General features: G+C 48.8%; 1 protein-coding gene across 5 annotated transcripts in view; it reads right to left on the bottom strand.

The window, feature by feature from the left end:
* c13h19orf44 (chromosome 13 C19orf44 homolog) overlaps nucleotides 1-23,702 on the bottom strand; it is a 110,296-nt gene that overhangs the window by 45,386 nt on the left and 41,208 nt on the right. The window contains exon 1 of one of the 5 annotated variants that reach the window (XM_086005010.1): nucleotides 19,175-19,414. The exons of 1 other annotated variant lie outside the window; for it this stretch is intronic. In XM_086005010.1, coding sequence (XP_085861136.1) covers nucleotides 19,175-19,411 — 237 coding nt within the window. In that variant the 5' untranslated portion in view covers nucleotides 19,412-19,414. Of the gene's footprint in view, nucleotides 1-19,168; nucleotides 19,415-23,702 lie in introns of those variants that run through there. 3 more of the 5 variants (XM_086005012.1, XM_086005015.1, XM_086005014.1) reach the window with 3 other exon arrangements.

The raw sequence follows: 23,702 nt of genomic DNA, 5'->3' as shown, positions 1-23,702 counted from the left end.
CATCGAGAGGAGCAACAGCCCCTGGCGTGCCCAGGTCGTAGTCGTTAAGACCGGCGATAAAAACCGCCTAGTCATCGACTACAGCCAAACCACAAACCGGTACACCCAGCTGGACGCATACCCCCTTCCCCGCATATCTGATATGGTCAATCAGATTGCACAGTACCGAATATTCTCTACCATCGACCTTAAGTCGGCCTACCACCAACTCCCTATCCGCCCTGAGGACCGCCAGTATACCGCCTTCCAGGCGAATGGCCGCCTCTACCACTTCCTTAGGGTTCCCTTCGGCGTCACCAACGGGGTTTCGGTCTTCCAAAGGGAGATGGACCGGATGGTTGACCAGAACGGGCTGCAAGCCACGTTCCCCTATCTAGATAACGTCACCATCTGCGGCCGCGACCGGCAGGACCATGATGTTAATCTGGAGAGATTCCTCCGTACGGCCCAATGGCTGAACCTCACCTACAATAAGGAGAAATGCGTGTTTAACACCTCGCGCCTTGCCATCCTCGGCTGCGTAGTAGAGAACGGAGTCATCGGCCCCGACCCCGAAAGAATGCGCCCCCTCATGGAGCTTCCCCTCCCCCACTGTCCAAAGGCGCTGAAGAGGACCCTGGGGCTCTTCGCCTACTATGCCCAATGGGTGCCGAATTATGCGGACAAAGCCAGACCCCTCATGAAGTCCGCCTCCTTCCCCCTGACGGCAGAAGCGTGCGCAGCCTTCTCCCTCATTAAGGGAGACATTGCTAAGGCCACAATGCACGTGGTGGATGAGTCTATCCCTTTCCAAGTGGAGAGCGATGCATCCGACTTCGCCCTAGCCGCAACCCTTAACCAGGAGGGGAGACCAGTGGCCTTCTTCTCAAGGACCCTCCAGGGCCCTGAGATCCGACACTCCTCGGTCGAGAAGCAGGCCCAGGCGATCGTGGAGGCTGTACGACGCTGGAGGCATTACCTGGCAGGCAAACGATTTACCCTCCTCACCGACCAGCGTTCGGTCGCTTTTATGTTTAATAACAAGCTGAAGGGCAAAATCAAGAACGACAAGATCTTGAGGTGGAGAATCGAGCTCTCCACCTATGATTATGAGATCTTGTACCGGCCTGGTAAACTGAACGAACCCCCAGATGCTCTATCACGAAGTACATGCGCCAACGCGCAAATTGATAGACTGCAGACCCTCCACAACGACCTCTGCCACCCCGGAGTCACCAGACTTTACCACTTCATTAAGGCCCGCAACCTGCCCTACTCCATCGAGGAGGTCAGGACCATGACCAGGAACTGCCAAACCTGTGCCGAATGCAAACCGCATTTCTTTAGGCCGGACAGAGCAAGCCTGATCAAGGCCACCCGCCCCTTCGAGCGCTTGAGCATCGATTTTAAGGGGCCCCTCCCGTCCTCTGACCGTAATGTGTACTTCCTCAACATCATTGACGAATACTCCCGTTTCCCCTTTGCCTTCCCCTGCCCAGACATGACCAGTACCACGGTCATCAAATGCCTGAACGACCTCTTCGCCGTGTTCGGGTTCCCGAACTATATACATAGCGACCGGGGCTCCTCCTTCATGAGCGAGGAACTTCGCCAGTTCCTACTAGCGAGAGGTATTGCTGCAAGCAGGACCACCAGCTACAACCCCCGAGGGAACGGCCAGGTGGAAAGAGAGAACGCGACTGTCTGGAAGGCCGTTCTCTTAGCCTTAAAGTCCAAGGGCCTCCCAACCTCTCGCTGGCAGGAAGTCCTCCCGGCAGCGTTGCATTCCATCCGGTCACTGCTTTGCACTGCCATTAATGCCACCCCCCATGAACGAATGTTTGTTTTCCCCAGGAAGTCGACTACGGGAACCACGCTACCAACTTGGCTGACCTCTCCAGGGCCCGTCTTGCTGCGAAAGCACGCAAGGGCCCATAAAACGGACCCCCTGGTCGAGAGGGTGGACCTCCTGCACGCCAACCCCCAGTACGCCTATGTGGCATACCCAGACGGGCGGGAGGACACAGTCTCCTTACGAGACCTCGCACCCTCGGGCATCCCTGAGACACCACCGTTACCCCCCACCACCCCCCCAAATCCAGCCCAGGTAGACGGCATGCCGGAACCCCACGAGCCTTCGCCGACCACGCAGACACCAGCATTAACATCGGATACTGCATCACCGCCGCCGCTGCTGCGACGATCGGAAAGGCTTACGAGGCCTCCGGACAGACTGACATACCCGAACTGGTAGTACACTTCACCCCGCCGGACTCAAATCTAAACAAGGGGTGAATGTGGTAAACCACTTTTATCGTTCACTATCGTTACACTATGGTTATCACTGTTATATCGTTACACTATGGTTATCACTGTTTACACTGTTGTATCACTACACGAGGTCGCCTCTTGTCACGCTGTTATACCTGGGCTGACCACTGCTGACTCCGCCCATGGCTCCACCTACTTGCCCAGGTATAAAGGTGGTCGACTGGCTGGTATTCCTCCTTGTTGGATGCGATCACCCACGACGGTGGGCTCTGTTATTTAGCCAATAAAAACCTATAGTTACTGTCTTAACTCGTCGCTTTTCATTGGATGAATTGATAGGTATATCAACTGCATGCTAATTTTCTGTGTTTCCTGTACGAGGACACCTAAATCTCTCTGATCATCAACATTTAATCGTTTCTCATCATTTAAAAAATATTCTGGTTTTCTATTCTTCCTACAAAAGTGAATAACCTCACATTTCCCCACATTATACTCCATCTGCCACCTTATTGCCCACTCACTTAACCTGTCTATATCCCTTTGCAGCCTCTTTGTGTCCTCCTCACAGCTTACTTTCCCACCTAGCTTTGCATCATCAGCAAACTTGGATACATTGCACTCAGTCCCTTCATCTAAGTCATTAATATCGATTGTAAATAGCTGAGGCCCAAGCACTGATCCTTGTGGCACCCCATTAGTTATAGCCTGCCAACCGGAAAATGACTCGTTTTCTGTCTCTGTTCTCTACTCTCTGTTTTCTGACCGTTAACCAATTCTCTATCCATATATTAACCCCAACTCCATGAGCCCTTATCTTGCGTAGCAACCTTTTATGTGGCACCTTATCGAATGCCTTTTGGAAATCCAAATATACTACATCCACTGGTTCCCCTTTTATCTACCCTGCTAGTTACATCCTCAAAAACTCTAATAGATTTGTTAAATGCCATTTCCCTTTCATAAAACCATGTTGACTGCCTAATCATATTATGATTTAAGTGCCCTGTTAACACTTCCTTAATAATGGATTCCAGCATTTTCCCCAATGACTGATGTCAGGCTAGCTCTCCTGTTTTCTCTCCCTCCCTCCTTTCTTGAATAGCAGGGTTACATTTGCTATCAATCTGCTGGGACCGTTCTAGAATCTAGGAAATTTTGGAAGATCACAACCAATGCATCCACTATCTTGGCAGCCACCTCTTTTAGAACCCTAGAATGTAGGCCATCAGGTCCTGGGGATGTTTCGGCTTTTAGTCCCATTAGTTTCTCAAGTACTTTTTCTCTACTTATATTAATTACTTTAAGTTCCTCACTCTTATTAGCCCCTTGGCTCCCCACTATTTTCGGTATGCTTTTTGTGTCTTCTACTGTGAAGACAGATACAAAATATGTGTTTAAAGTCTCTGTCATTTCCTTGTTCCCCATTATAATTTCACCTGTCTCAGCCTTTAAGGAACCAACGCATACTTTTGCAACTCTCTTCCTTTTTACATACTTGTAGAAGCCTACAATCTGTTTTTCTATTTCTTGCTAGTTTACTCTCAAATTTTGTTTTCTCTCATCAATTTTTTGGTCATCCTTTGCTGGTTTCTAAAGCTCTCCCAATCTTCAGGTTTACTACTATTCTTTGCAACATTAGCAGTCTCTTCTTTTAATCTAATACTATCCTTAACTTCTTTAGTTAGCCAGGGATGGATCACTTTTCCCATGGAGTTTTTATTGCTCAATGGAATGTATGTTCGTTGAGAATTTTGGAATATTTCTTCAAATGTTTGCCACTGCTTATCTACCGTTATACCTTTTAATCTGATATCTGATAAACTACTCAAAAAATCTGGAATAGAGGATAGAGGTACTTCTATCCTCTGAGCTGAAATAAATCCACTGCTAAGGCTGTTCATAATGGCACTGACATTAAAGATTCTTTTCTTAGCCTGGCAACACTCACATGAAGACACTGTGGGGTAATTTTAAATCCCCTGGATGAGCGGAAGAAGGGCAGAAGGTGGGGAAGAGGAAGAAAGAATAAATTTCAAAAATCGTAAATCCAACCCAAATGCGGCCACTTCCAGTTATAATGGAGGCGGCTTGTGGGTGGGCGACTAACCTGCTCACCAGAGGCTGATCTATAATTTAAATAGATTTAATGAGGCTGCGTGCCTCAAATTTTAGCAGAGTTTCACTTTTAATGCTTCAGGAAACCCAGTAGCTGGAGGGAGGCAAAAATAGAAACATAGAAAATAGGAGCAGGAGTAGGCCATTCGGCCCCTCGAGCCTGCTCCGCCATTTAATGAGATCATGGCTGATCATCCAAATTCAGTACCCTGTCCCTGCCTTCTCCCCATATCCCTTGATCCCTTTAGCCTTAAGATATATATCTAACTCCTTCTTGAATATATTTAATGGTTTGGCCTCAACTGCCTTTTGTGCTGGAGAATTCCACAGGTTCACCACTCTCTGGGTGAAGAAATTCCTCCTCATCTCTGTCCTAAATGGCCTACCCCTTATCCTTAGACTGTGACCCCTGGTTCTGGACTCCCCGACCATCGGGAACATCCTTCCTGCATCTAATCTGTCTAGTCCTGTTAGAATTTTATAAGTTTCAATGAGATCCCCTCTCATTCTTCTAAACTCCAGCGAATATAAGCCCAATCGACCCAATCTCTCCTCATACGTCATTCCTGTCATCCCAGGTATCAGTCTGGTGAATCTTCGCTGCACTCCCTCCATGGCAAGAACATCCTTCCTCAGATAAGGTGGCCAAAACTGCACACAATACTCAAGGTGTGGTCTCACCAGGGCCCTGTACAACTGCAGCAAGACACCCTTGCTCCTGTACTCGAATCCTCTTGCTATGAAGGCCAACATACCATTTGCCTTCTTAAACGCCTGCTGCACCTGCATGCTTGCCTTCAGCGATTGGTGCACAAGGACACCCAGGTCTCGTTGCACTTCCCCTTCTCCCAATCTATTGCCATTCAGATAATAATCTGCCTTCCTGTTTTTGCCACCATAGTGGATAACATCGCATTTATCCACATTATACTGCATCTGCCATGCATCTGCCCAATCACCCAACCTGTCCAAATCATACTGGAGTTTCTCGGCATCCTCCTCACAGCACACACGCCCATCCAGCTTTGTGTCGTCTGCAAACTTGGAGATATTACATCTAGTTCCCTCGTCTAGATCATTAATATATACTGTGAATAGCTGGGGTCCTAGCACCGATCCCTGCGGTACCCCACTAGTCACTGCCTGCCACTCGGAAAAAGGCCCGTTTATTCCAACTCTTTGCTCCCTGTCTGCCAACCAGTTCTCTATCCAAGTCAGTACCTTACCCCCAATCCCATGTGCTTTAACTTTACACGCTAATCTCTTATGCGGGACCTTATCGAAAGCCTTCTGAAAGTCCAAATACACCACATCCACTGATTCTCCCTTATCTATTCTACCAGTTACATCCTCAAAAAATTCCAGTAGATTAGTCAAGCATGATTTACCTTTTGTAAATCCATGTTGACTTTGTCTGATCCTGTCACTGTTTTCCAAGTGCTCTGCCATTACATCTTTTATAATGGGCTCTAGCATTTTCCCCACTACCGATGTCAGGCTTACCGGTCTATAATTCCCCGTTTTCTCTCTACCACCTTTTTTGAATAGTGAGGTTACATTAGCTACCCTCCAATCCATGGGAACTGTTACAGAGTCTATAGAATTTTGGAAGATGACCAGCAATGCATCTACTATTTCTAGGGCCACTTCCTTAAGTACCCTAGGATGTAGATTATCAGGCCCTGGGGATTTATCGGCCTTCAATCCCGTCAATTTCCCTAACACCATTTCCTTACAAATACTGATTTCATTCAGTTCCTCCCTCTCATTAGACCCTATGTTCCCAACATCTCTGGGAGGTTATTTGTGTCCACCTTTGTAAAGAGAGAACCAAAGTATATACTTAATTGGTCTGCCATTTCTTTGTTCCCCATAATAAATTCCCCTGATTCTGACTGCAAGGGACCTACGCTTGACTTCACCAATCTTTTTCTCTTCACATATCTATAGAAGCTTTTACAGTCAGTTTTTATGTTCTCTGCAAGCTTACTCTAACTCTATTTTCCCCCTCTTTGTCCTCCTTTGCTGAATCCTAAACTGCTCCCAATCCTCAGGTTTGCTGCTTTTTCTGGCCAATTTATATGTCCTCTCCTTGGATCTTATGCTATCCCTAATTTCCCTTGTTAGCCACGGTTGAGTCACCTTCTTTGTTTTATTTTTATGCCAAACAGGGATGAACAAATTCTGTAGTTCATCCATGCGATCTTTAAATGTTTGCCATTGCCTATCCACCGTCAACCCTTTAAGTAACGTTCCCCAATCAATCCGAGCCAACTCGCGCCTCATACCATCGTAGTTTCCTTTATTTAAATTCAGGACCCGAGTCTCTGAGTCAAATACTTCACTCTCCATCTTAATGAAGAATTCTATCATATTATGATCGCTCCACCCCAAGGGGCCTCGCATAACAAGATTGCTAATTAATCCTTTCTCATTACATAATACCCAGTCTAAGATGGCCTGATCTCTAGTTGGTTCCTTGACATATTGGTCCAGGAAACCATCCCGTATACACTCCAGGAATTCCTCCTCCACAGTATTGTTACTAATTTGGTTAGCCCAATCTATATGTAGATTAAAGTCACCCATGATAACTGCTGTGCCCTTATTGCACGTGTCTCTAATTTCCTGTTTAATGCCATCCCCAACCTCAGCATTACTGTTTGGGGGTCTGTATACAACTCCCACTATCGTTTTCTGCCCCTTGGTATTTCTCAGTTCTACCCATACAGATTCCACATCATCAGAGCTAATATCGTTCCTTACTATTGTGTTAATCTCTTTAACTAGCAATGCTACACCACCTCCTTTTCCTTTTTGCCTGTCTTTCCTGAATATTGAATACCCCTGGATGTTGAATTCCCAGCCTTGGTCACCCTGGAGCCATGTCTCCATAATCCCATGGCCGGATCCAGCAGGTAAGAGCCTTATCAGAATTGGTTGTGGGCCAGGAGAAGCAGGAGTGGCTAACCTACTTCGCGCCCCCACCCCGCCGCGATCAGCTGCACTCCCCCAACGATCTGATCGCCCTCCTGACCCACAGTCTCCCCAAGGCCTCTAACCTCCCAAAGTCCTCTGATCTCCCTCCCAGAACCAGAAAAGGGTCCCCTTTGTCCACACCTTCCACCCCACTAGCCTCCACATTCAAGGGATATTCCTCCGCCATTTTACCCACATCCAGCGCAATGCCATCACCAAACACATCTTCCCCAGTTCTCCCCTTTCAGCATTCCGAAGGGATCGTTCCCTCCGCGACACCCTGATCCACTCTTCCATCACCCCCAATACTCACTCCCCTTCCCACGGCACCTCCCATGCAAGCCCTTTCACCTTTTCCCTTCGCACTGTCCAGGGCTCCAAACACTCCTTCCAGCTTGACGTGCCTCAATAACTTCAAGACTCGAAGTTAGCAGAATAAAACGAAGGCTTTTATTAGCAAAGAAAAGATGCCGGTGGCTGCACCTAGCTTCACCTGGCGTGCTGCTGTTCTACTGCAGGACAAGCCTGGACTTGTCTTAAGTAGGGCCAGGTATGGGCGGAGCCGACACACAAAGGGGGCGGTGCCCTATACACAATACAAGGTACAAACACCGGAGCAGGCAATACAATATATACAGTTAACTACAGAGTCTGATGAATGACATATTTCATCATATTCACCCCTTCTACAGATTTAGTCTGTCCGGGGGTGTGATAGTCCTCTGTGACCGACGTAACGGTTGCGGTGCCGCGGGTGCCGGCTGGGTGTCCCGGGTGGTCTCCTGGGTCTCTGCCGGGGGCGCCACCGGGGTTGTTGATGGAGTAGGTGGTGGGTGTACCGTTGGCTGGTGTTCTTCCGGGGGTGATGAAAGAATAGTGGGTGGAGTGGGTGGGTAATAGTTGTTGTGGTTGTTGTTGTTGTTGTAGTCGTTGTCGTTGTTGCTGTTGTTACCGGCTGGGGCGAGGTCTTTTATGGACACAGTGTCCTCCCGTCCGTCGGCGTGCCGGACATACGCATATTGTGGGTTGGCGTGGAGCAGGTGCACTGGCTCCGCGAGGGGGTCCGTCTTGTGGCCCCTCACATGCTTCCGCAGAAGTACCGGACCTGGGGTGGAGAGCCATGACGGTATGGATACGCCTGAGGTGGATTTCCGGGGAAACACAAACATTAGCTCATGAGGCGTGGCATTAGTGGCGGTACACAATAGTGACCGTATTGAGTGGAGCACATCTGGGAGGACTTCCTGCCAGCGGGAGATAGGGAGGCCCTTGGTCCTTAGAGTTAGGGTGACTGCCCTCCATACTGTCCCGTTCTCTCGCTCCACCTGACCGTTACCCCGGGGGTTGTAGCTGGTGGTACAGCTCGTGGCAATCCCCTTGGACAGCATGTACTGGCGTAGCTCTTCACTCATGAAGGCCGCCCCCCTATCCGTGTGGATATAGCTTGGCATACCGAACAGGCAGAACAGGCTGTTGAGGCATTTAATGACCGTGGTGCTGGTCATGTCTGGGCAGGGGAAGGCGAATGGGAAACGGGAGTATTCATCCACAATGTTCAGGAAGTAAACATTGCGGTCGACGGACGGGAGGGGGCCCTTGAAATCTAAGCTAAGCCGCTCAAAGGGCCGTGTAGCTTTGATTAGGTGGGCTCTATCAGGGCGGTAGAACCGAGGCTTGCACTCAGCGCAGGTGCGGCAGTTCCTGGTCAGAGACCGAACTTCCTCAATCGAGTAGGGTAAGTTGCGGGACTTTATGAAGTGGAACAGCCGTGTGACCCCTGGGTGACAGAGGTCGTTGTGGAGGGTCTGTAGCCGATCCCCGGTGGCGTTGGCACACATCCCTCGTGAGAGGGCGTCGGGGGATTCGTTAAGGGCCCCCGGCCGGTATATGATGTCGTACTCGAAGGTGGAGAGCTCGATCCGCCACCTAAGAATCTTATCATTTTTAATCTTCCCCCTCTGTTTATTATTGAACATAAACGCTACCGACCGCTGGTCGGTAAGTAAGGTGAAGCGTTTGCCGGCTAGGTAGTGCCGCCAGTGGCGCACTGCCTCCACGATGGCTTGGGCCTTTTCCACGGAGGAGTGTCTGATCTCGGGCCCCTGGAGGGTCCTCGAGAAGAAAGCTACGGGCCGCCCTGCCTGGTTGAGGGTGGCCGCCAAGGCAAAGTCAAACGCATCACTTTCCACTTGAAAGGGAGTGTTCTCGTCCACTGCCTGTAGCGTGGCCCACTCAATATCCTGCTTAATGCTTTTGAAGGCAGCATGGGCCTCAGCAGAGAGCGGGAAAGAGGATGCTTTCAAGAGGGGACGGGCTTTATCAGAGTAGTTAGGGACCCATTGGGCATAATACGAGAATAACCTCAGGCACCTTTTCAGGGCTTTGGGAGTGTTGGGCAGGGGCAGCTCCCGTAGGGGGCGCAATCGGTCGGGGTCTGGTCCGATTTCCCCATTCTCCACCACGCTGCCTAGTATGCAAAGGCGCGTAGTGTTGAAAACGCACTTGTCCTCGTTGTAGGTGAGGTTGAGTTTTTTTGCGGTTTTCAGAAACCTCGCGAGGTTTGAGTCGTGGTCCTGTTGGTTGTGGCCGCAGATGGTGACGTTGTCGAGATAGGGGAAGGTTGCCTGCAAGTGGTGGTCATCGACCATGCGGTCCATCTCCCTCTGAAAGACCGAGACCCCATTCGTCACCCCAAAGGGGGACTCTGAGGAACTGGTAGAGGTGTCCGTTTGCCTCGAAGGCGGTGTACGAACGGTCCTCTGGTCTGATAGGGAGCTGGTGGTACGCTGACTTGAGGTCGATGGTGGAGAACACCCGGTATTGGGCGATTTGGTTCACCATCTCGGATATGCGGGGTAGCGGGTAGGCGTCTAGTTGGGTATAGATGTTGACTGTTTGACTATAGTCAATCACCATCCGCTTCTTCTCGCTACCCCTCACCACCACCACTTGGGCACGCCACGGGCTGTTGCTGCGTTCAATAATGCGCTGCTTCAGGAGCCTGTCTACCTCGGTCGCGATAAACCGCCTGTCCTCCCAGCTGTACCTCTTGCTTTTGATCGCTATTGGCCGGCAGTTAGGGGTAAGGTTCGCGAATAGCGAAGGCGGCTTTACCTTCAGGGTAGCCAGGCCGCACACTGTGAGGGGCGGCTGGGTCCCACCGAAATTGAGCGTGATGCTTTGGTGGTGGCACTGAAAATCCAGGCCCAAGATCACGCTCACACATAAATCTTTCATAATTAACAGTTTAGAATTATTATATACAGTGTCTTTAACGGACAACCGTACCGCGCAGTAACCCGCAATAGTCGATATCTGGGTTTTGTCGGCCATAGAGATCCTGCCCTGAGTAGGGACTATAGTTAGAGAGAGTCGTTGTACCAGATCAGGGTGAATGAAGCTCTCTGTGCTCCCGCTGTCAATTAAACATTTAACCTTGCACCCGTTTACCTCAATGTCCACCATCGATTTGGATAGTGGGTGCGGTCTGGACTGGTCCACTGTGATCGACGCCACTGTAGGGCCCTGATCGGGACAAGATGGTGGGCCACACGAGGCCGAGTAAGATGGCGTCCACGCTGTCTGCTCGCGAGATGGCGGATCCCACGAGGTCGGACAAGATGGCGTCCAAGATGGCCGCTCCCACGGCGCGCACGCGGCGGTGGCAGTTTTGCCTGCGGGGTTCCCTCTGCACACCTTCCCAAAGTGCCCCTTCTTACCGCACTTAAAGCAGGTGGTGCCTTTCGCCGGGCACAGGTTCCTGGTGTGCTTCGGCTGCCCGCAGAAGTAGCATTTGGGGGCCCCGATGCGTCGCGGCGGTCGTAGGGCTTCTGGGGGGAGAGCAGGGCCCCGACGGTGTTGGGCTACCGGGCAGGGAAGCAGAGGCGGCGTGGGCCACGCGGCCTGCCGAGTAGGAGTCAGAGTTCTTCTGAGCCACATCCAACGATCGCACTGTGTCCACAGCCTGTGTCAGGTCTAGGCCCGTTTTCTCTAGCAGTCTCTGCCGGATATAATTAGAGCTAAGGCCTGCAATAAAGGCATCCCGAATCAGCTCGTCTGTGTATACCGTGGCTTTCACGTCTTTGCATTTGCAGTCTTTGCCAAGCACTTTTAGGGTGACTAGAAAGTCCTCTAGCGACTCTCCGGGTTGCTGTGTGCAGGTAGCAAGCAGGTGCCTAGCGTACACTTCGTTGGTAGGCCGCTGATAGTGGGCCTTTAGGATGTTGCAGACATCCAGGTAGCTGGCGGCGTCTTGTATGAGTGGAAAAACCCGGTGGCTTACCCGATTCTGTAGGATCCCGAGTTTCACATCTCCGGTGGCTGTAGAGGCTGTGACGGCTTCGGAGTTGGCCATAAAGAATTCCAAGCACTGGAACCAGTGTCCAAACCATGCCGATGCATCCGAAGCATGCGGGTCCAAGTCCAAGCGTTCCGGTTTCAAAAGTTGATCCATCGTTAAAAGTTTGCTAATAAAATTGACGTGCCTCAATAACTTCAAGACCCGAAGTTAGCAGAATAAAACGAAGGCTTTTATTAGCAAAGAAAAGATGCCGGTGGCTGCACCTAGCTTTGCCTGGCGTGCTGCTGTTCTACTGCAGGACAAGCCTGGACTTGTCTTAAGTAGGGCCAGGTATGGGCGGAGCCGACACACAAAGGGGGCGGTGCCCTATACACAATACAAGGTACAAACACCGGAGCAGGCAATACAATATATACAGTTAACTACAGAGTCTGATGAATGACATATTTCATCACACAGCTGAAACAGCGATTTACTTTCAATTTAGTATACTGTATTCGCTGCTCACGATGCAGTCTCTTCTATACTGGGGAGAGAAACGCAGATTGGGTGATTGCTTTGCTGAACACCTCTGTTCAGTCCGTAAGCGTGACCCTGAGCTTCTGGTTGTTGTGTATGTACCTTTAAGAGAAGAACTGATTCTATACTGCAGTACCGGCAGTGACCACCCCTGTATCTAAAGCCATAGCAGGCTTCTGTACGTCAGTCTTGAATTACTCTCTGTTCAGTAAATACCTGTTTTATTGTTCTCCTGCAGTCTGAGTATTATTGATCCTCGGACACTACACTGGCGACGGGCAGGTTTGAACTCACCTGCAGTACTGCATCACCTCACGGGGATCTTTTCCCTGAAGAGAAGCTTCTTGGAGGTCGAAGTTGGAACGGCGGGCGTCGACCACGGGCAACCGCCCAGGGATCCATCGGAGAGTTGCAGGGGAGGCTGTGGAGAGCTGGGCCTGGCTCCCCAGTCGAGGTGGTAGCAGGTAGTGCGCTGACCCTTCCGGACTGCGGCAGGTTCGGGCTCGATCGAGCGGCTCTGCAAAGGGGCCGTGCAGCGTCGTCGGGAGGAAAAGAGAGAGAGGGTGGAGCGTACAGGGCGCGGTCGGTGCTCAAGAACAGGGCAGCGTGGAGAGGATAGAACGCGGGGAAGGAAAAGTGAGACGCGCCGAAGCCGCGGGTCGCCGCCATTACCCTGTAGAACACTAGGAGCAGCGTGGCAGCAAGGGGAAGAAGGAAAAGCGCGGGAGGCGCCATTTTATTCCATGGGGAAGAAGGAAAAGCGCGCGAGGCGCCATTTTATTACATTGGGGAACAAGAAAAAGCGCGGGAGGCGCCATTTTAAATCACCCAAGATGCCGAAAAGTGGCAGTATCACTGCTTTCGACAACGAGGTAGAAGACTGGACCACGTATGTGGAAAGAATTGAAGTGTACTGCAAGTGTACTGCAATGCCAATGAGGTGGCCAATGGAGAGAAGGCGTCGGTATTATTAAATTTGATGGGCGCAAGAACGTACGGCCTATTGCGGAATTTAATTACCCCAGCTAAACCAATGGAGAAAAGTTTTGAAGAGATTGTTAATATCTTACAGGAACACCTAAACCCTACACCGCTGCTGATAGCAGAAAGATTCAAGTTCCATAAAAGAAACCAGCACAAAGATGAGAACAATGCTGACTATCTTACGGAACTACGCAAGTTATCGAAGCACTGCCAGTTCGGAGCAAACCTGGCAGACACCTTACGGGATAAGTTTGTCTGCGGGCTCCAGAGTGAAGGAACCCAGAAACGACTACTTTCGGAAAAGGACCTGACGCTAGAACAGGCTTTCAGCGTGGCAGTATCCTACGAAGCAGCAGCACGGGGAGCTGCGGAAATACAACAGAAACCACAAGAATACAGCGCTAACGAAATAGCGTATAGAGCAGAAAAGTGCTATCGCTGCAGCAGAACAACCCATGATCAGAAGGACTGCTGGTTTAAGGACAAAGTATGCAGGCAATGCGGGAAAATGGGACATATAGCAAGAGTCTGCAGGTCGGGAAAGAAAACCAACACTACAAGAACTACTAAGGAAAAGTACAAGAAAGTAAAAAAATGACAGGCAGCAGTTCGGAAGATCAGGAGAGTGATAAGGACTCCGGGAGCAGGAGACTAAGTTGCCTAAAGTTACACAACGTGATCGCAAAGGAGGATCACCGAACCATTTGGGTCACCCTCATGATAGCAGGGTCCCAAGTAAAGATGGAATTGGATACAGGATCAGCCCTAACTGTCATGAATCGATGAGACTATGAGCGGCTATTCCCACACATACCCTTGAAGGCCACGTCCATTGTATTGAAGACATACACGGGGCAAAAAGTCTACCCCAGAGGAGAAATAAGGGTGCCAGTGTAATGATCAATAACATGTCATTCTATAGTGGACACTAGGTGGAGCCGTAGAGCTGTATATAGCTGTATGTATAAGACTACACTACCCAGCTGTATGTATATTAAGACTACATTACCCATGAGGCACTAGGCTACCCACAAGGCAGCAGTCAAGATGGAAGCCTCTACAGATACTGTACCTAGTCCACATGTGCTCAATAAAAGTGTCTAGCAAAAGCTAGCTGTGTTCATAATAAGAATGTCTATTTATTAATGAACATAAGAGCCAGTTGAATACAACAGCAAGGAAACACAGAAACTGTACCTGTATATACTACCAGATGGAGGACCACCATTATTGGGACGTGAATGGATCCGAAAAATACAATTGGATTGGCATTCCATTCAGGCGCTAACTGTGACTGATAAAAAGGATGATGACGTCACACCTGGACGACTGTCAAAGATTCTAACTGACGCAAAAGAGGTGTTCCAACAAGGACTTGGGACTCTAAAAGGAGTAACGGCAACGATAAAAATCGAAGATAACGCAAACCCAAAATTTTTTAAGGCCAGACCGGTACCTTACGCGATCCGCCCAGCCGTTGAAGCAGAGCTGGAGAGTCTGGAGCGTTCGGGTGTGCTGTCCAAGGTGGACTGGAGCAAGTGGGCCACACCCATTGTTCCTGTAATGAAGAAATCGTTGAGCAGCACACCTGGGGAACCGAAGAAGGTTCGCATCTGTGGGGACTTCAAGGTAACTGTGAACCCAGTCCTGCACACAGTACAATATCCACTTCCACAGATAGAAGATATTTTCGCCTCACTATCTGGAGGGAAACGCTTTACAAAGATTGATCTGGCCCAAGCGTATCTACAAATGGAAGTGGAAGAAGCATCTAGGAAATACCTCACGATAAACACTCACAAAGGCCTTTACCAGTACAATCGACTGGTATTCGGGGTAGCATCAGCCCCAGCTATTTGGCAGAGGGCGATGGAACAAGTCCTGCAAGGGATCCCGGGGACCCAGTGTTATTTGGACGACATCCTGGTTACGGGCGAAAATGACAGTGAACACCTTGCCAACCTGGAGCAGGTGCTCACGAGATTACAGGAATATGGGCTACGAGCCAACCGCCCCAAATGCGAGTTCTTCAGGAGACAAATCTCGTATTGTGGACACATGATTGATGAGGAAGGGTTGCATAAGTCACCGGACAAGATTGAGGCTGTAGTCAAGGTTCCAGCACCGGAAAATGTGTCGCAACTGAGGTCGTTCCTCGGGTTGGTGAACTACTACCATAAGTTCTTGCCGAATTTATCTACAATTCTGCACCCACTGAACGCCCTGCTGCAAACTGGAGTAACATGGAAATGGAGTGATGAGTGTAAGCATGCCTTTCAGAAATGTAAATGCCTAATCACTTCAAAAGAAGTATTGGCCCATTACAATCTAACACTACCGATTCGGTTAGCATGTGATGCGTCTCCCTATGGCATCGGAGCGGTGCTGTCACACAAATTCCTTGACGGTTCAGAGAGGCCAATAGCCTTTGCGTCGCGCTCGTTAACCTCAGCCGAGCGTAACTACGCCCAGATTGACAGGGAGGCCCTCAGCCTGGTGTGGGGGGTGAAGAAGTTCAATCACTATCTGCACGGGCAGAAATTCACCCTACTGACTGATCATCAGCCCCTGGTCTCCATTTTTAACCCAAAGAAGGGCATTCCGGTGATGATGGCGCAACGGCTGCAAAGATGGTCACTTTTGCTAGGGGCATATCAGTACGACATAGAGTACAAGGGTACGAAACAGCATGGAAACGCTGATGGGCTGTCGCGCCTACCGTTGCCTACGGTAGAGGAAGCACCTGCAGTGGACCCTGTTGAGATATTCCATGCGACCATAGTCGAATGTCTACCTGTTACAAACTCAAGTATAGAGAAGGAAACCCGAAATGACCCGACACTCTCTCGGGTCTATGATTTGACGGTGAAGGGATGGCCAGCACATGGCGACTCACTGTTGCCAGCATTCTCGCCAAGGAGAGAACAGCTGTCAGTGTGCCGGGGGACCTTGATGTGTGGATCCCGAGTGGTAATTCCACCCAAGTTGAGAGATAGAGTGCTCAATGAGCTTCATGAGGGTCATCTGGGAGGGGTAAAAATGAAGAGCCTAGCCAGGGCGTTTGTGTGGTGGCCGGGAATCGATAAAGAAATCGAGGATATGACCAAGAAATGTACAGGATGCCAGAAGGTCCAAAACGCTCCACCACAGGCCCCGCTACATCCATGGGAGTGGCCCTCATCTCCATGGCAACGGGTACACATTGATTTTGCTGGTCCATTTATGGACTCAATGTTCCTAATCGCTGTGGACGCCCATTCGAAATGGCCAGAGGTCATCAAAATGTCCTCCACCACCACGGAGAAAACTATTGCAGTCCTACGGACCATCTTCGCCAGGAATGGCTTGCCAGAACAGATTTGTTCCGACAATGGGCCACAGTTTGTGTCAGAGGATTTCCGGAGGTTTCTGAGGAATAATGGGGTGAAGCATTACACATCTGCCCCATATCATCCAGCCACAAATGGATTGGCTGAGAGGTTTGTTCAGACCTTTAAAAAGGCAATAAAGGCAATGCATAATGACGACATACCACTACAACACAAGGTGGATAATTTCTTCTTTGCTTACCGGAATGCGACACATGCAGTCACCAACCAAGCTCCAGCCATAATGTTCTTCAACCGAAGGCTAAGATGTCGCCTGGATTTGCTCAAACCAAACATAAGACGAGATGTTGAGGATAAGCAATTCCAGCACATAAATGAGAAGCCAACCAGGAGCTTCAAGATAGGGCAACCAGTCTTGGCCCGTGACTACCGAACAGAAAAATGGCAGCCAGGAACGATATGGTCACAGCAGGGACCACTAATGTACACAGTGGACGTTGGAGAGAGCATCGTGAGACGCCATGCTGACCAGATTCTAGAGTCACAGGAACAAGCCAAACCCATACCACGAGCAGGTGCACCTGGTAATCAACCCGAAGTACAGATTGCGTCTACCTCAGAAGCAGTGGTATTGGAAGCTGACGAACCAACCAATGACAATGAACCAGAATCAACTCTGCCGCAAGAACAGGATACTCGAGAAAGGCGCTATCCAGTCAGGATCAGGAAGCCTCCTCAAAGACTGAACTTATAAATGATTATTTCAGTTGATGTATATAGTACAGAGAAAATTGTAATTGTAATTAGTTATTATTTAGTTGTTAAATGAATGTTATGTACTGTTTATCTAAAAGGGGAGGAATTGTTGTGTATGTACCGTTAAGAGAACTGATTCTATACTGCAGTATCGGCAGTGACCACCCCTGTATATAAAGCCATAGCAGTCTTCTGTACGTCAGTCTTGAATTACTCTCTGTTCAGTAAATACCTGTTTTATTGTTCTCCTGCAGTCTGAGTATTATTGATCCTCGGACACTACACTGGTCACTTGTCATTTTAATTCTTCTTCCCACTCCCAGCTCTCTGTCCTTGGCCTCCTACCCTGTTCCAATGAAGCTCGAAGAACAGCAGCTCATCTTTCGATTAAGCGCTTTACAACCTTTCGGACTCAACACTGAGTTCAACAATTTCAGATCATAACTACTGCACCTATTTTTTCAGACAGCAGCTGCTGGTAATGATTCTGCTGTTGCCATTTACAGCTCCACTAGACCCATCTTTTGTTTCTTTACTTGTCCCATTACTCCACCCCCTTTTGCCTTGCACCATCATCCCTTTTGTCATTTAACCACTCCTGCCCTCCACCCTATCACAGTCCTTCCCTTTTGTTCTTTCCTCCCCTCTCCCCACTTTTCCCCCTGGTTCTGTACTTGCTCATAAACTGTTAAATCTCTAACGTCTTCCAGTTCTGATAAAAGGTCATCGACCTGAAACGTTAAATCTGTTTCTCTCCACACAGACGCTGCCTGATCCGCTGAATGTTTCCAGCATTTTCTGTTTTTATTTCAGATTTCCAGCATCTGCAGTATTTTGCTTTTGGATTAATTACTGAGAGTTTGCTTCATACAGTGTATTCTCTCAATTCATGAAGAACTACTTTTGAAGTATATTTAAGCCATCCTTCCTTAATATATCTGATAGCCATTTGAAGTATTCTGTTTATATCTGTTGCTTCTTTGTAAGTGCAAATCTCTCCCCAGATGTTGGCTTGCAGGTCTTTACATCATTTTCAGTATCTCATCCATCTGTATCTTTAATTAGATTCCTGGATAGTACATCAGCTCCAAATAACTTTCCCTGAAACATACTCTCTTTTTGCATCTGGTACTATTGGTGTACATCAGTCCATAGGTTCAGTAACTGTGGGAGGTTATTTGGTCTGTGCTCCCTGCCCTACTCTGCAATCAAGTCAGTGCCAGCATTGTTGTCGAAAGTTACCAACATGGATGAAATGTAGTTGAGTGATTCTTATAATCAAAAAGGATGAGACTAACTGTAAACCCATTTAAGCACCGAAATAAAAAAAAATTGCAGGTGGTGGAAATCTGAAACAGAAAAAAAGACTTGCATTTATATAGCCCCTTTCATGACCTCAAGATGTCGCAATCACTTTGCAGCCAATTAAGTACTTTTGAGGTGTAGTCACTGTTGTAATGCAGGAAACGCGGTAGCCAATTTGCGCACAGCAACCTCCCACAAACAGCAATGTGATCATGACCAGATAATCTGTTTTAGTGATGCTGGTTGAGGGGTAAATATTGGCCAGGAAACCGGGGATAACTCCCCTGCTCTTCTTCGAATAGTGCCATGGGATCTTTTACGTCCACTTGAGGGCAGACCGGGTCTCGGTTTAACGTCTCATCCGAAAGACAGCACCTCCGACAGTGCAGCGCTCCCTCAGTACTGCACTGCAGTGTCAGCCTATTTGTGCTCAAGTCCCTGGAGTGGGACTTGCTGGAAACAGACGGCCAGTCAGCATTTGTGGAGAGAATATACTGTCGTTGTTTCTGGGTCGAATGGGTAACAGGTGTGAACCCAAACCTTTAGCCTGCCTGCAGATGCTGACAGACCTGCTGTGCATTTGTATTTTCGTTTCAAACAAATGGAATGAGAAATAAACACTCCTTACACTTACACAGCGCTTTGATCTGACAAATCGACCGGACTTTAAAGCAGAATGAGGTGACGTTTGACTGATTGGGTTACCTGCTTGATGCCCCGGGCCACGCTTCCGGTGTTGCCTGGTTACCCGGCCCCCCGGTGTTGCCCAGTCAGGTCTCCGGGTGCTGGTGTTACATGGATTCCATTCCGGGCTGTCCCGTCTCGGCGTTTCCCGCGTTGTTACCCCTCCACCCGCCCCCCAGCGTCGCATGCAGCCAATCAGCGCGCGAATCCTGGCGGCGCCGAGGGGTCAGCACGGACGGAGCGTTGCTCGGGCCTGGCGCCAAGTAAGGGCCGGCGGAGCACTGGGTCCCGACTCTCAGAGCAAATGTTAGGTCAACTGATTTCAGTTACAGTAACCGTTGGGGGGGAAAGATTGGTTTATAAAAAGTGTGTTAATTACTGTTAGTGTTATAAAAAGGGCATCTTATCCTCTGGCTGAAGAACCCGCAGGCGGCTGTGATCACCAGATAATTATGGACGGGGAAAGCCACTTGGTCCATCCATCCATCCAGAGAGATTCCACGGTCCCCTCATTGTAGTATCCAATTGTTTCTAAATGATTTCAGGGTTTTCCTTTCCACCAAATCTAGGAATCCATTCCAGGTGTTGCCCACTCTGGAAAAATAATTTCCTGCTTTCAGATCTAAAATTCCCCTTTTACTAGTTTGAAGTGAACAGTATTGCCAACCCCACAGCCTCAAATCAGGGGACAAACTCTTAAAAATCATGAGATTTGGTATAGAAATCATGAGCTGCTTTTTTTTCCCCAAACATAAAGCAATATAGATTGACAGTTGGTTTATAAACCTCATTAGTGGCTTTATTCAATGTCTATGTAACAGGGCACAGCTCTTTACAAAAACAATATTACTGCATCTGAAAATGCTTTACAAAAAACTTTTAAAATCCTACCCGTTACCACCACTCTTCACCTGGTGCCCAACACAACCACCATGCTAATGCAGTCCCTGCAGCTGCCAACCATAGGTAAGTTTAGGGGAAAAATATCAAAAACCCCTTCGATGGAGACAGGAGTCGCGATCACTCCCCCGCCGTAGGCAGCTCCAAGCTCCTTCCTGGGACTTGCCTGAGGGCTGGTGCTGGCATTGATGTCTTTGCCCGAGCAAGTTGCTTGTGGAGGCGCGACCAGTGTCGGCAGCTTGCCCAAGTATGCAGACTTCACCTGACGAAGGAGCAGCGCTCCGAAAGCTTGTGATTTCAAATAAAGCTGTTGGACTATAACCTGGTGTTGTGTGACTTCTCACAATTGTCCACCCCAGTCCAACACCGGTATCTCCACATCATGCAGATGTGGCCCGAGGACCGATTTCTATCGATCCTCAGGCCTCTTGCTTCCAAGGTCTACCTCCCGGGTTGTAAAAATTAATTTTTTTTGTATAAAGATTAATTATGCAATTAATATAGCACCTTTAACGTAGTAAAACGTCCCAAGGCGCTTCACAGGAGTATTAAGACATTTTTTGACACCAAGCCACATAAGGAGAAATTAGGGCAAATGACCAAAAGCTTGTTCAAAGAGGTAGGTTTTAAGGAGCGTCTTAAAAGAGGAAAGAGAGGTAGCGAGGTGGAGAGGTTTAGGGAGGGAATTCCAGAGCTTAGTGCCTAGGCAGCTGAAGGCACGGCCACTGATGGTGGCGTGATAGAAAGTGGGGATGCGCAAAAGGCCAGAATTGGAGGAGCGCAGAGATCTCGGAGGGTTGTAGAGCTGGAGGAGGTTACAGAGATATGGAGGGGCGAGGCCATGGAGGGATTTGAAAACAAGGATGAGAATTTTGAAATCGAGGCGTTGCTTAACCGGGGGCCAATGTTGGTCAGTGAGCACCCGGGTGATGGGTGAGTGGGACTTGGTGCGAGTTAGGACACGGGTAGCCAAGTTTTGGATGACCTCAAGTTTACGTAGGGTAGAACGTGGGAGGCCAGCCAGGAGTGCGTTGGAATAGTCAAGTCTAGAGGTAACAAAGGCATGGATGAGGGTTTCAGCAGTGGATGAGCTGAGGTGGGGCAGAGAGGGGCAATGTTACAGAGGTGGAAATAGGCGGTCTTAGTTATGCTGCAGATATGTGGTCGGAAGCTCATTTCAGGGTCAAATATGACACCAAGGTTGTGAACAGTGTGGAGAGGTCATATGGGGAGATTGGAGAGAAACTGGAGAAAGATGCAAATTCAGGGCTCGGGCAGGGGGGGAACCTTAGAGGGAGTTTGGCCTGGTGGGCTAGGGGAAGGAAGAGAAGTGGCAGAGGCAGCTGAATGGATGGCCTCAATCTTAGAGACAAAGAAGTCCATGAGCTCCTTGCACTTGTTGGAGGAGACAGGGGAGAGGGGTTTAAGAAGACTCTTAGCAGTAGAGAATAGAAGCCAGGGTTTATCTTTGCATTCCAGAATGATTCTGGAATAGTGAGCAATTTTGGCAGACGAGAGCAGGATCCGATAATGCTTTATGTGGTCCGGCCAGATCTGCCGGTGAATGGTTAAACCAGTTGTCTGCCATATCCGTTCAAGTTTGCGTTCCTTGGACTTAAGGGAGCAAAGATGAGGGCTGTACCAGGGAGAATGGCATGGGTGAGAGAGAGTAATTGTTTTAATAGGGACAAGGGCATCAAAGATGGTGGTGAGGGTGTGGTTGAGCAGATCGGTAGCTACAGAAATGTCATGGTAAATGGAGGGCCAAAGGCTGGACAGTTGAGATTTCTTAAGTGCAGTTGTAAGAGAGTTGGGAGAGAGTTTTTTCCAGAGCGGACACAGAAGGAAATAGGGTTGGGTGGGGGTAGGAGAGGGGGATGTGGGTGGAGAGCGATATAAGGAAGTGGTCAGAGATGGCCTTACCTACAATTGACACGATGGGAGTAGCAAGGCCACAAGAGATGGCAAGGTTGAGGGGGTGGCCGTGAATATGGGTTGGGGAGTTTACAAGGGGGGGGGGGGGGGGAGATTAAGGAAGGAGAGGAGGCTAGTGACCTCAGAGGAGAGAGATTAATTGAGATGGAGGTTGAAATAACCGAGGATAAGAAGTCGCTCGGTGCGAAGGCTGAGAGAGGAAAGCAGTGAAGATATCTCAGTGATAACATTTTTAGGGTACTTGGGTGGGCGGTAGAGAACGAGAATTTTAAATGAGAGGGGAATAAGGGGAGATGCTCAAAGGAGGAGAAAGTGCCGGAGGAGTTGGAGGACAGACCAAGGTGTGATTTGGTCATACCACCACCATGGTGTTCTGGGCGGGGCAAGTGATGGAAGGTATATCCAGGCTTCATTTAAGGGTAAGGTGTCATCACCCCTCAGCCAAGTTTGCGTCAGGGCCATGAATTAAGCATATATATTTATTATTTTTGTTTTACTTAATGTAAGAGCAGGAAGGTGCTTGGGTTCGATCCCTGGCCTATGCTGAGTTACCAGATCTGAGCTAGGGTGGTAGTAACGTCACTGATTTTCATGCTCTCGGGTTTTAAGAAGTTCTAACTCCCTCTATTTTATTTAATATTTAAAAGCAGTGAGTGGGCTAAAGGTAGAAGCAATAAAATAAGTACCAAGATAAATCCATACAAGCTAGTGAATTTGCCCAACCAAGTGGCAAAAAATTGTGCCCAACAGAACAGTAAGAACTATGCATCCACAGTCTGAGACTCTTCCAAATCGTCTCAATACACAGGGGAGCATGGGAGACTGCTGATGGGAAAAACTGACTAGTAATGGGACAAACCAATTCACGGACCCCCTGAAATCTTCCCGCAGACGCACCTGCCTGACCTAACCCATGTGTCCCAGAGCAGCCAATCACCAGGAGGTAAGACAAAGATGAATAAAGTAGGAAAGAAATCATGACATTTCATAGTTGAGGGGCGAGATCGCAAGTTGAGGTAAATTTTCATTAAAATAGCGTGTCTTGTGATTAATTCGTGAGAATTCGCATTACTGCATCTATGTCTTTCTAATCTAGACCCTTCAGTCACAGCAAACAGTATGTTTCTACCTATGCAAAAGCAAAATACTGTGGATGCTGGAAATCTGAAATAAAAGCAGAAAATGCTGGAAATACTCAGCAGGTCAGGCAGCATCTATGGAGAGAGAAACAGAGTTAATGTTTCAGGTCGATGATGAAGTGTCACTTAATTCAGAAAAAAAATACCATCAAAACATAGCAGGAAGATATAGGAATTGTCTGCACAGCCTCCTACTTAGCCCATTATCATACCTTACATCGCAACGTGCTACTGAAAAGGTCATTTCTAGTTTCCCTTTCAATGGCAGAATTTGTTACTGGTAGACATTGCCAACGGCAGAAGAGGCACCTACCGTAGACCCAGTGGAGATTTTCCACTCTACCATAGTCGATGGTGCGATATAATTCGACAGCCGAATCCCCGCTTCAGCCTTTCTCCGATTGGCACTTCTAATGTCATAAGAACATAAGAAGTAGGAGCAGGAGTAAGCCATACGGCCCCTCGGGCCTGCTCCGCCATTCAATAGGATCATGGCTGATCCGA

Source organism: Somniosus microcephalus, chromosome 13 (assembly GCF_052327205.1).
Source record: "Somniosus microcephalus isolate GS21.2 chromosome 13, FLI_Smic_1.0, whole genome shotgun sequence".
NCBI classification, from domain to species: domain Eukaryota; kingdom Metazoa; phylum Chordata; class Chondrichthyes; order Squaliformes; family Somniosidae; genus Somniosus; species Somniosus microcephalus.
This window is presented reverse-complemented; position numbering and strand designations above follow the sequence as displayed.